We start from the raw sequence: 12,710 nt of genomic DNA, 5'->3' as shown, positions 1-12,710 counted from the left end.
AAATATCAAAACTAACAGTAACAAATACCTTAACACACAAAAATAGTGGCTTTACTCCAGAACCTTCCAACATCTTTTTTTTTAGTATACAATACATTACTTTCAGTACAGGCTGGACCTACTGTATTAATCTGTCCAGAATGGCTCAGCAAGCCAGTGCTGAGGATTCTGAGTAACGTAATAAAATTCATAAAATACCAACCACAAGAAGCAATTAAGCAGCTTCTTTAAAAAAAGGAAGAAGAAACAAAAAGAAATAATAGCGGTATACAAATTAAAATAATAAAAAAAAAAAAGAAAAACACCAAGAACAGCAAAACCAAGCACAAGTAGTATGATGTATAATTAAGGCGAGTTAAAATATTGCAGAATAATTTGGCCCCTGTGTCTCAAACAGACTGCCACAACAGTCAGAGCTCCCCCCAACTCGTAATCGCTGCAAGGATCCAGAGAAGGGAAAGAAGGAACTAAAGAAAGAAAGAAAGAAAAATGTGATCCTCTTTGGAGAGAGATGGATTTTATTTGGTTTTGTTTGGTCTCTTCTTCAGGGATGTCTTAAAGGGAACAGTGAGGACCTCTTTTCTCACATGAATTCCAATAAAAAAAAGAAGAAAAAAAGAAAAAACAAACAAAAAAACAGATGAATGATTGGTTACGTAATAAAGTTGTGTTTATCTGAGACTTATTTTTTTCTTTTTTCTTTTTCTGAGCCCAGTCTGAAGCTGGAGGAGGGGAGGGGCACGCGGATCAGAAAATAGAAAGCTGTTTATCAACAACCTGATATGACACAGTTGACAATGCAGTGCCCTGTGGGAAGAGTTTGTTCCCCTGAAAGTCCTCCGTCTGAAAAGCAGTCGGGCAAAGAAACAAAGAGGACGGGGATAGGAAGTCGAGTTTCTGAGATACAAAGTGATGCTGACCCTCTTGTTGATTTTTTTTTTTCTCATTATTTTTGGACCGGGATCGAAGGTCACATCCGACAAAGATCCCCCTCCACAAACTGTCCCTCTGGGCCCCGTTTGTTAAAAAGGCTGGGGGCTGGAGAAAGTCAGCTTAAAGTCCTGGGAGTCGCCTTTTTTTAAACGCGGGATCACCGTCAGACTTCTCGGCTGGTTCTGCAGGTCTGCACGAAAGTTTCGATCGCCGAAGAGGAGGAGGCGTGGCTTGTTGTTTTTCCCATAAAGCTGTCCAGTGTCCACCGTCCTCCTCTCTGTGAAAAGTGGGGGGCTGTTGTACTGTTTTTCCACAATCCTCTTAACTCCCACCCTAGCTCTGCCCTCTCGTCTCTTAACCCCACCCCCCTCCAAAAAAATTCAAACCCATTCCTGCATGGAGCGTTTGCAGTACAGTATGTGGCGAGGCGTGCCCTTCCTCTTGAACTGCACCACGGTGTAGACCAGCACCAGCAGGCACAGCGCGAGCACGCAGGGGATCACTATGGCGATGGCCTTCACCGTGTTGGCCTCGTTGTCCAGCTCGATCACCACGTCCGAGTTGCCGTCGTCGGCCGGTGGGCGGCCGGGGTCGATGGGCGTCAGCTCGCAGCCCATGAAGTCCTTGAGGATGGAGCGCGGGTAGCCCGGTTCCACTCTGAGGAACTGGTTGCTAAACTTCCAGTACTCCTTCCCCTTGTAGAAGTAGGTGAAACCTGAAGCAAGGACACACGCACACAAAAGTTGTTAAAGAGTGATTTAGCACGTTTTCAGCTAATGCTCAGCTCTGTCAGTACTGTCAAAATGTGCATTAAGCTGTCACCGAAAAGCCATCAAACTGGATATAATGATAACAATTTCATTCAGCTGACGGAAAGGTCACCAGCTAGGGCGAGTGCTAAAACGTGAGGAATACGTCACATTACTAGCTTATAAGCCATTTGCTGTTAGATCCTCATCGATACACGTCAGGCATCATTTTTACTGCTAACATATACTGAAGTAACCGGGCACAACTGTTGCTTTGGAGGAAGCTCTTTCATGTATTTAATAAAGTCACGAACTGTTCAAAGAATTTATTACTAATTGAATCTTTAAAAAAGAAATCACCTTTTATCTTAAAGGAAAAAAATTATTCAAGCGAAGTCAAAATGAAGATAACCAGCCAGTAGTGTGTGTGCTGCTCTGATGCTGAGCCACAGTTTCGGTTTCAGTTCAGTTGTTCTGCTGGGATATCTGTGCCTGTCCCTCAGGACTAATTATACCGGTCATGAAAGAGAAAACACACCCGAGCGGGAGTCAGGCCCCGTAGCTACGCTCACACAAAAGCGCAGCAAATGTCACTGGCAAACAAGGCGCTTTCTAAGCCACGAGAGCGACGGTCGATTTTGTGACGGGACGTGAGGGCGACTGTCCCAGCGTCCCCCAAAGATGCACAGATCCGCTAATGCAGTCGGCCGCCGTGCATTCAGGTGAGAATTTACCCCTCCTCTCCACAACGGCTCCAGCGATGGAAAAAAAAAATCATGAAACACAAAGAAACTATTTTTTTGTTGTTCCATGCCCACAATATGTTCATTTCAAACTTTGCCTCCACCGTCGCTCAAATGCTCACTGGGAAAATGTGCCGTGTAAAACTGGTCCGGACAGCCTGGCTGAATCCTCGAGCTCTCCTCTCCCTCGTTGGCCTCCTTTCACACTTTGTGTTTCCCCATTTGTTATTTATGCGCACTCCTCTCTGAGAAGATGAGGAAAGAAATGTTCTAAGTTTCCAGGCGAGGAAGGCCAGCGCTTTTTAAACAACGTGTCGGTTGGAGATGGTATGAGCGAGGAAATGAAACAGCGTAAGGTGGGATTTTAGATGAAAGAGGGGCCGGCCTGGCCGAGTGGGAGACTTGATCACCTTGTCGGGCAGAGCTCTGTCTTCACAACCTGGCCGCGTATAGTGAGACAGGCCAAACCACACAATGCTCTTTGAATTAGTATTTAGAGCTCAGCTGAGTATTGTGATTAGCTGATGAATTACAGCCACTGTCGGGATGCTCCTCTTTCTGATCTGGCGGCAGGTTCTGTCACACTTTTCTCCTACATTTAACCCAAATTAAGCGAAAAAGGGTTTTTTGTTAGAAATAGAAAGATCCACATGAAGACTAACTATACAGCTCCATAACAAGTAGAACTATTCACTGAGAGACACAGAGGGGGAGAGCAGATGAGAGGTCAGACAGGCTGAGCTTGTGTGGGTTAGAACCAGGTCAACGTCGCCCTGGGCTCCCCGCTCCGAAACGTGCCACCTCATACACACTGTCGTGGGCTACAGTGGCGTGCTCAATTACGCCTGGCGATCTGGGTCAGTGTTATGAGCGGTCCACTTGGCACGCTGTCTCGGCAAACAGCCGGCTCTCTCAATAAACGAAGGCCGACACATTTACGTGCAGAAACATACACAAACAGCCATCATCCGCTTGGATATCAGTCCATCCTTCATGCTCTGATTGATGCCCGCTCCACCTGGCCTCACCGGCAGAAATGCCCAGCCACAGGTCTGGCGGGGGATCTTCGGCACAGATGGCACGAGCTTTCAACACCACCTGCTCTGTTTTTTCCAAACGACTTGCAGCCAAGACCAGACCCCAAACCCACCTGGCACGGTGCATCCAATGGGAAAAGATTATTTTTGTAGCCTTGCCATCTGAGCGGCCTATCGTTGAGCTCCCGGCGAGATTTTAATCCCGCCTACCCAAGCCTGAAGAGAGTCAGTTGGCTTAAAACCGGAATGAGCACCCAGCGGTGGTCTTGTCCTTTCTGCTTTCCATAGTCCGGCTCCGACTGGGTCTTATGGCATTCAGAGCAGGATGGACCGATTACGCAATATTTTCTTGTGAAACAATTCATAAAAAACAGGGACAAAATGTATTTCTGGATGATCTGACCTGCTTTTTGTTTGGAATACGCAAAAAACATTTCCCTCTGTATTGCATGTATGGAAGCGTGCCACACACTGAGACTCAGTTTAATAAGTGGGGCAAATTTCAATCAATGCTACCCTGCCAGTGACCATCTGAAATCAATGCAGCCTGGCAAACGAACTGCAACTTGCTTGCCAAACCAGAGTATTGTGCAGGACAAATCGTACCATTGGCTTTGTCCACGAAGGCCCCCTGTGGCGATTCAGGCACACCTCTCCACACTGTGATAGGCTTAGGATAGCCAAGGTCCATGATTCTCATTTCCTCATTGTAGCGCCAGTACCTAAACAGGAACAAAGGATGAGCCACGGGAAGACAAAGCAGGTACTATAAGGCTAGAGGAACACAGGGCTGAAAATGGAAACAGATGGTATTTTATGTGTATACCTAGTATCTTACTATCACACTGTCAGCTTCCTCTAGTGAGTTAATTCAAATAATACCTATCATAGCAGGTGTGAGAGGCATGGGGAAAATCTAACTCTATCCCACATTTTCCCTGAACCTTTTTCACCCTGATGATGTGGGACAGCAGACAAACAAAGAAAACTAATGAACCGTCCTCTAAGAGGAGTCGCTGACCTGATTTTGTAGCAACATATTACAGATGGTTCTTTAGCACAAGTGTCAAATGAAATCAGGTTGAGAGCGACTCTGTGTCAGATCAGAAACGCTACTTTAAAACATTCTTCCCGTTCTTGTTTAGTTATACTAAATATCCACCAATTTAAGATCATACGCTTCGCTTTTAAGAGACCTTTGCAGGCTAAATTTGCACACGGCTTTCAAGGAAGAAAGTCCAGAACTGATCTAAGACCTCCACTCGTACCCACCTGTCCCCTTTAAAGAAGTAGGTTTTGGCCACATCCTCCCACCACAGGGCGGTGTCGATGCTCTGTGAGGGCATGCCATGGGCAAACTGGGAGATGTCCTTGGGGTATCCGGACTGCAACACCGTGTCCTTAAACACCCAGAACTGCTTTCCTGCATATCGAGAAAGAGAGTGAGAAAACAAATTAGAAGGAGGACGAGTAACCGTGGGGATTACCATACAGGGGGGCAAAAGACCCCAAAACGCACTGAACACACGGCAGGCAATAACCTGTTGCGTTGTATTACTGTATTTGATGCTGATACTGTTGAAAGAGGGAACAGAAATGGTGACAAGCTCCCCTTGCCCTTGCTTAGAGGTGCTCTGGGAACTTTTTGGCGCTGGCAAACTGAGCTGGTAACTGCTCAGCTGTGATAAAAGGAAAAAAGCTGCAAAGCTTGTGGGAAAACTGGCAACCAAACAGTCAAATTAAAACCTTTATTTTTTAAAAGTTTCCTGGATCCATGAAGCCAAGAAAATACTTGGGTTGTGATATTGTTGCTGAAATATTAAAAACCATATATCTTTTTCTGCTTTGTTCCTCGCCTCCATTTTTTCCTCTCTACAGCCTCCTTCCTGTGGAGTAATTAGGTTAAACAGCACATTTCTGACACCGCGTGACCCCAGGAAGTGCATTTCTTCATCAATGGTGGAGGCGTAGGGTGGGTCAAGAGGAAATGTGTGTTGGGGTGTGTGGGGGGAGGTACGTGGCAGAAAAGAAAAAGGGAAAGAAGGAGTAGGAATGACAAAGGCAGAGCAGATGGCGTTTTTATTATTCCCTTTTTATGATTAAATCAAATGAAACGGAGCCTGAGGCTATGAATGTTTGCTGTTTTATGAGCGGGAAAAGAGCAATCATCGGTTTAATATCTGCAAAATACTTACAGTATTTCTTTCAATAATCGCGGCGCTGACAAAAATAAATCAGGGTTTGGAGGAAAACATAAAAAAGGGCTGACAAGGAGGAGTGTGTGACATGTGCAGATGTCAGACACACACACAGTACGCTTCAGTCGCCTCTGAAACTCTGTAACATTCAAGACATTGAATATAAGTAAATTGAAGTTTTTTAAAGCTTGTTTTTAAGACAAAAACAGAGAATCAAAGATTCAAACCGTGTTTGCAGAATCCGATTAACTGGCTGTGTTTAAAGAGCTGGATCCTCGCGTCTCCCTGGTGTCTAACTAAACACCAATCAGCCTGAAACACTACATGGAATTTCTGCAGGGTCAGCTTTACAGATGACCACACAACTTCTTTCTTTCTTTTTTTTAACAAATGCAGGAAATGGATGTCAAATAAGGGAGGCAAAATCCCAGCAATATCTGGCCTCATTCATTTTCTTCACAAATTCCCCATGTCTGACATTTCACCCTAAAGTATTTAAACAATACGGATACCTTAGAGATGGAAAGGTGGAAGGAACAGTAGGACAGGGTGTTGGCTGAATGTTAAATGGGAAGGCGAGACCTGCAACGGCCTCTTTTTTTCTCAAAAGGAAATTCCTGTCATTTCAAGTCATTCTCTCTCAGCGCTCCGCTCACCGTGGGTCACGCTTCCTCCCGGCCTTGATACGCCACGCTAACACGCCACACCCTGAGGTTAATAGTGACCCGTCCCCAGAAAGAATGAGTTCAAATTGATTCATAAAAAAACTCCCAAACTTTCCCTTCTCTCACTCTTTTTTCCCCCCAATCCCACATAGAATGGGATTCTCCGTTCTCGCTTTCTTTTTTAAATTGGAGTCGACTTGCATCGGCCTCCACATAAAAGTCGAGCTTCATCTTCAGAGCTGTGAGGGCTGCTTTGATGTAGTGGTGGCTCTGGCATCTGCTGCACTGCAGCGACTAATCCCCCCCCGCCTGCCCTCAACAGTGTATGAAAAGTGTTATATAGGATGAAGATTTGTTCCAAAAAGGAGACGCCTCCTCTTTACACAGGCCACACACAAAAACGGGAAAACCAGGAACCACACATGCGCCTGTGAGTACTTAACTTATTATGCATACGCACGCCCAGTGTGACCCCGTGGCTTTAATGTCTGCTTGAAATCATCGCGTTCAGATCTGGAAATGTATTCTTCGACACGGCGTTTAAGCAAAAATCATCGCAGGCTTTTCCACGTACAACAAACAGCCTATGGAGATTCTAAGTTTGTCAGATATTCTCCCATAAAACTAAAAACTGCTACAACTGCGCCGATGGAGCACGAACCGTGCTGACTGCTACTACTGAACATAAACCAAACATAACCCCCATTTCTCACAAAAAACAGAAGTGTAAACTGACTGCTATTTTGCATGATACCTCCATCTGTAACCCTGTGTTATAAGGTAGGGAACAGTAAATGTACTAAAAGGTTACACTGTGTTAGAAGAGTTCCTGCTCAGGACCCGAGCATTCACCCTTTCAGAGCCAAAATGCCAGGGTATTAATGTTTTGGCTAAAATTAGATGCTCTGTCCTAAATGTTTTATTTCGTCTGGGGCAATGAGCATTCATACCTAAATTCATTATACCGCCCCCTCTTCTCTACTTAATGTTTCAGATTAGAATCTGCTGCTGAAAATATCTTTGTTTGAGACATTTTATCCTGCATTTAGCTATCGAGTACATACAAAAACCTCTTCATGGGGCAACAGTTTTACAAAGAACAGCCAAAAACAGTAAAAATGTTAATAAAAACTTTATATAATTCATGGAGTTAACATTAGCTGCAACACTTGGTAGCTAGCTCTGATGCAGAAGTGACAAGCTAACAGTAAGTGGCTAACAGTAAGTGGCTAACAGTAAGTGGCTAATAGAAAACATACGTTACTGTAGAGTATTATATAAAAAAAACACTTTTTCTACTTTTGTTTTGCTTTATTAAACTTCTGTTAAGTTTTGAGTGTTTTTGCAGCATGTTTATATTTGCCGGTGTTTTCTTAAATTGCAGAGCATTTGACCTCTCATGGCCACCGTGAATATCTGCACTGACACAATATACCACACAGGAAGAGAGCCAGACATAAGCAGGATACCAAATACCTGTGGCTGTGTATAACTGTAACCAGCACCATGACCTCAAACTTGAAATAAGACCCTACAAGAATACGGAGAAAACCTCTGAGCAAGCATTTGGAAACAGTGGGAGGAAAAAACTCCCTTTTAACAGGAAGAAACAAGAACAAAGCAGAACCAGGCAAAACTGGTTGGGAGTGAATTCAATGACATTTTTAATTTAAAATTCAATGTACACGCCAATACTGGTCCAGCCTACAGCTCGAGTTCAATGTGAGAGTTTTGATCATCTCTAAGTGATTAAAATTGGACGTGATGAGCGAGTGGTGAGTGTCACTGATCTTTTATGACTCTGGAGGGGACCATAGGGTTGCCAAATGAAAATCAGGTTATATTTAGAAAGACTTGAAACTATCAATCAAAGTCATAATTTTCCCATAGATTTCTACAAACCTTTATTCTTTCTGCAACGATAAAAGTTGCCCCCTGCTGGTCATTAGAAAAAATGCAAGTTTAACCTACCACATTAGCCGAGCCTGCGTATTGTTCTGCTCTTAATCTGAAATAAAACAATATAAGCCATGTCTGCATAATTTAGATGTAGGGAGTAGCTTTGTCTGTCCTCTGACACAAAAGCCTCAATCAAGCTCTGATTGGATCCTGCCTCCCAGGAGGAAGATACATACCCCTATATGTGTGCTGTGCATATGCAGGGCGCCTCCGAGTAAAGCTGCAAAAGCCCATGCTAATCTGATTAATTTAATTTCAATTCACAACACAGCTTCTTATTAATCAACATTTCTCCATGTAAAACACTCTTCTTCTAAATCTGCCTGCATGGTGTTGCCAAACTGTGAATGGTAATTCTGTAAGGGCATATAGCCTGATTAGCAATCCACACAGCAGGCCCGGTTCGACTGATGCGTTTAAAATTCATGCTGAACTTCTTGCGTCTCTGAAGAATTCAGCGAGGGAAACAACTAATACACTGACATTGGCGTAGGAACGAAGAGCACACTCTTAATGTATACTGTGTCTGTTTCCAGACCTGCCCAAAAAGCACTAAGCTAATCAGTGTCTCAGCCATGACAGCCAAAGCAGACTCCAACGTCCCCATCTGTGGATGTATTTTAAGAGAATTCATCAGACGAGAGCTGTTCAGAGTATATTCAAAACGCCTGGTTAGACGAGGAGTTAACGTGCCGCCTTCTGCTTTCTGACCGACTTTCTTCCTAATTTTTCTTCCAAATGGTGACAGTCAGAACAAGGCCTTCTGGGAAATCAGCTGCATGTGTTCAAATGAAAAAAGGCATTCTGTTAGTATGAATTTTCTAACTCCACCGCTGCCCAGTAAAGAGCAGGGTGGAGGAGAAGGCAGCGAAATCAAACTTGCAGAGCTCGTGGCACACCCGGGACCAGCAGTCTGCATTTCCAGGAATTGTTTGGTGTTGGAAATAGAAACGAGTTTGAGAGAAGATTTGTAGTTTTTTTTTTTATCATCCCAGCAGAGTTTCGTTGTTACCTACGTCTCCTTTCATCAACACCCTTCCTTCCCCGCCTTTCCCTGCCTCCCGTCCTCTCTGTGTGTATGCAAATACGAGGGCCGTGTTTGTTTGCTGCTTCTTTTAAGTGGCTTTGCAGCTTCAGACATAATTAGTCGTAAAGCTGTGTTTTGGGGGCTCAGTCTAGATTTGAATGTGAAGACAAATCTTTCAGCAAAGCAAAAAAAAAAGAAAGAAGAACAATTAAAATCACGTCTCATCAAGCGGCGAGGCTCTCCTTGCACATGCTGTTCCAGTGATTTCCTAGACCTGTGCATACAGATTGTGTTTAACTGCAGTGGACGATTTTATATGAAAATATATCACTGGAGCAGAAAAATGCAACACATGCATTATTAAAAGGCAAAACTGTTTGTGGTAAACTTTCCTACCAAAGCAAAACAACTGCTTTAATCCTCCCCAGACTTGCACTAAACTCTGCAGTGCTCAGAGGGAGCATGATAGCATAAAAAAATCCCTCTATTTTCAACATACACACATGGAAATTGAATATAGGAGGAATGAGCGTCCAGCTTATACAAGACGATGACTTGTAGGGATAACAGAGCAGACATGGAGCTACTGCAAGCCGGGACTGCACGGAGGCAACTGGGCTACAGCACTGCAGGATCAGATAAAAAGCTTTATGATGCTTTGCCTGTAATGAAAAACAGCTTTACTAAACAGTGATGGTGGTGGAGTGTAAAGGACTCACCTTTGAAGAAGACAAACTTGCCCTCGCTGTTCTCATAGACTGCGTCTATCTTGGGCGGCAGGCCTCTCCAGAACATTCGGATGGGCATGGGGTATCCCTGCATTACAGAGTTATCTTTCACCCGCCAAAACCAGTGGTCCTGAAAGGGAACAGAGGACTATGTTAGGAATAAATGAGAACCTTTAAAGGTCTGACACACAGATTGTCAGAGGTAGAATATACCCTTAGAAGTTGAAAGCATGATGTCTGCCGTCATCCTATAAAGGCCTTTTTGGCAAAAAACCCCAACAAAAAACCCAACAAAAAGCCCGCTTAGCGAAGATTTAGCTTTCCTCTTTCAGTGCAGCAGCAATCACAGGAAGAATCCAGTGTGTTCTAGAGAATAAGACGCACGCATGTGTGAAAAACATCATCAGAAGATCAAGTAGGAAAAAATGCACATGAATGTTTCTAAGATCCCAAACAACACGCTGCCCTGATCTAAGAACAGAAACAAACTACAGCTATAAGGAATTTCTGCATATAGTGACACAGCTGGCAGTGAATCTATCTGATACGCTGAATTCAGGCCAGCGCCTTGCTTTGCTGCTCATGCAACAAAGCCTGCTGGTGACAGCCGTGATGCTTTTAAGACACACATGTGCTTTCTCAGGTTGTCTGGAAAGCCTCGGCGACTGTCGCTACACATGCAGAGCCTGAAGAACATGCTGGGAAAACCATCAAGTAACAGGGGCAAAAGTGATAGTCAGGAGCTTTATGAGGACCCAAGGGGCTGACTTCTTTTTTTTTTGGGGCGGGGGGGACAAGTGGAAGGTGTGTCTTTTTGATGTTGGATGAAACTTGATGACAGAGGGAGCCGGGGAGAGACACAGCTGCAAAAGCCATTAGGACTCAGAAAGATGTCCCACCCTTTGGCAATGAATGGCCAATTGCACCTCCTTAACACGCTGGGCGCTCGGGCCAAAAAAGCCCGACCTCGTAGGGAGGGATGCAGGGGAGACAGCACATCATCGCACCCTGCCTCATTCACAGCGAAAGCTAAATAAACAGCCAATTTATCAAAGACTCTCTGCACAGCTCTCTTTCTCTCTCTTTGTCTAATCCAATTGTTTCTCTGGGACTCTGCACTCTCCCTGGACTCGTCCTCCTCTTTCTTTTCATTTTCCCCTTGTCTCTCATTCCAGTTCCTCTGCTTTTTCCTCTCCTCTCCCACTCTCGCTCCACACCTACTGCCTCCATAGATTTCAGTTGTTCAGCATTTTCTTCTGTACGCGGCCCGGCCGAGTAATTGAAAACAGATCAAAACTGTGAAATCCGAGCCATTTGAGTCCTTTTGACTTTATAAAAAGGGAAAATGTTCTTTCTCCCGCCTGCCCCAACTTCCCACTCCCACTCTGAAAACAAAGCTCGGGCGACTTGTAGAAAATTTCAGCAGGCGCTTCTCAATTACAGGAACGTTCAGAATAATCAGAGCGAGTTCAGTCTTAGCGAAAGATGGAAATATCACACCGCTCTCCGCTTTGAGAAAAAGGGCGGTACGGAGTTTATCACGTATACAGTCTCGTGGCACATGACGATGCATTCAGAGCGATGAGGCTGAATTCAAATCTGGTTTCTACAGGAATATAAATTCTGCCCTCCTGGATAAATAAAAAAAATCTGGTTCTACCGATGAGTTTTTGTGCTGAGGAAAGTTTGCGAAGCGGATCCCAAACTGCCTCGCCGACAGCTGAACCGAGTGTTTTGTTGGCAAAATCAATACTGCACAACACACTGGTGTACTGCATGAAGTACCTGACCTGCTGAGCTGACAAATCAACAAAACACACACACACACACACACACACACACGATGGAGAGCACTTTGCACTTCATTAATTCTGAAATGAACAGGTATCTGTTTAGCGCATTAATTCATGAGGATTCTGCCGCAAGATGACTGGCAAATAATCATTACACAGAGACACCAATCAGCAATCCCGACTAAAACCGTGTGCCTAATTAATGCTCGGATCCTCCTCGTTCCACCTTAACAGCTCTGAACCACCGCAGCATTGACACCTGACCTGTGGGAATATCTTTTGGTGTCTGCTACTAGTAGGGGTGGGGAAGATTATTGATGACTGATAGATTCAACAAACAAAACAGCCTCAAGTATCACTTGAGATTTAAAGTGGCGCAAAATACTAAAATGAGGCGCAAATCAGCCATAACATTACACTGAATGACTACAAAGAGGCGAAACAACAACAGAGTGAAGCCAAATGTGCCCAGACAGCCAAAAAAACTCGAAATGACTACAAAGAGATGCAAAAAAATCATAAAAGTGACACCAAAAAATGAGAAAGAAATGCAAAAGAACAAAAAAATGCAATAACATGTACAGAAATCCAAGACAATTGCATATGTAGGCAAAATGATTAGTAAAGCGTGCAAGTGAACAAAGTTACACAAAAAGATGCAAAACAGCCATAAAATGACAACCAAGTGACACAAAATGACCACAAAGAGAAAACAACAACAACAACAACAACAGCAAAGTGGCGTCAGACGTGTACAGAGATCCAGAAAATCATAAAAAGACCAGCTGTCATGGTCCTGGGCCATGTGGGCCCAGTATTCTTAGTTTTCATGTATTTTTGTATGTTGTTCCTTATTTAGGCCATGTTTTCTGAGTTGC

General features: G+C 44.1%; 1 protein-coding gene across 2 annotated transcripts in view; it reads right to left on the bottom strand.

The window, feature by feature from the left end:
- Positions 1-924: 924 nt before the first annotated feature.
- Positions 925-12,710, bottom strand: part of mmp16a (matrix metallopeptidase 16a (membrane-inserted)) — a 53,837-nt gene continuing 42,051 nt past the window's right edge. For both annotated transcript variants that reach the window (XM_085418265.1, XM_085418266.1), the window contains 4 exons: positions 10,031-10,169; positions 4,735-4,885; positions 4,069-4,184; positions 925-1,648 (listed from right to left, as the gene is read on the bottom strand). In XM_085418265.1, coding sequence (XP_085274391.1) covers positions 1,314-1,648; positions 4,069-4,184; positions 4,735-4,885; positions 10,031-10,169 — 741 coding nt within the window. In that variant the 3' untranslated portion in view covers positions 925-1,313. The remainder of the gene's footprint in view (positions 1,649-4,068; positions 4,185-4,734; positions 4,886-10,030; positions 10,170-12,710) is intronic.

Source organism: Rhamphochromis longiceps, linkage group LG9 (genome assembly GCF_057381845.1).
Source record: "Rhamphochromis longiceps isolate RC_006_pf linkage group LG9, R_longiceps_female_GT1.1, whole genome shotgun sequence".
Classification (NCBI taxonomy): domain Eukaryota; kingdom Metazoa; phylum Chordata; class Actinopteri; order Cichliformes; family Cichlidae; genus Rhamphochromis; species Rhamphochromis longiceps.
Note: the sequence above shows the minus strand (reverse complement) of the source record. Positions and strands in the feature narration are given on the sequence as shown.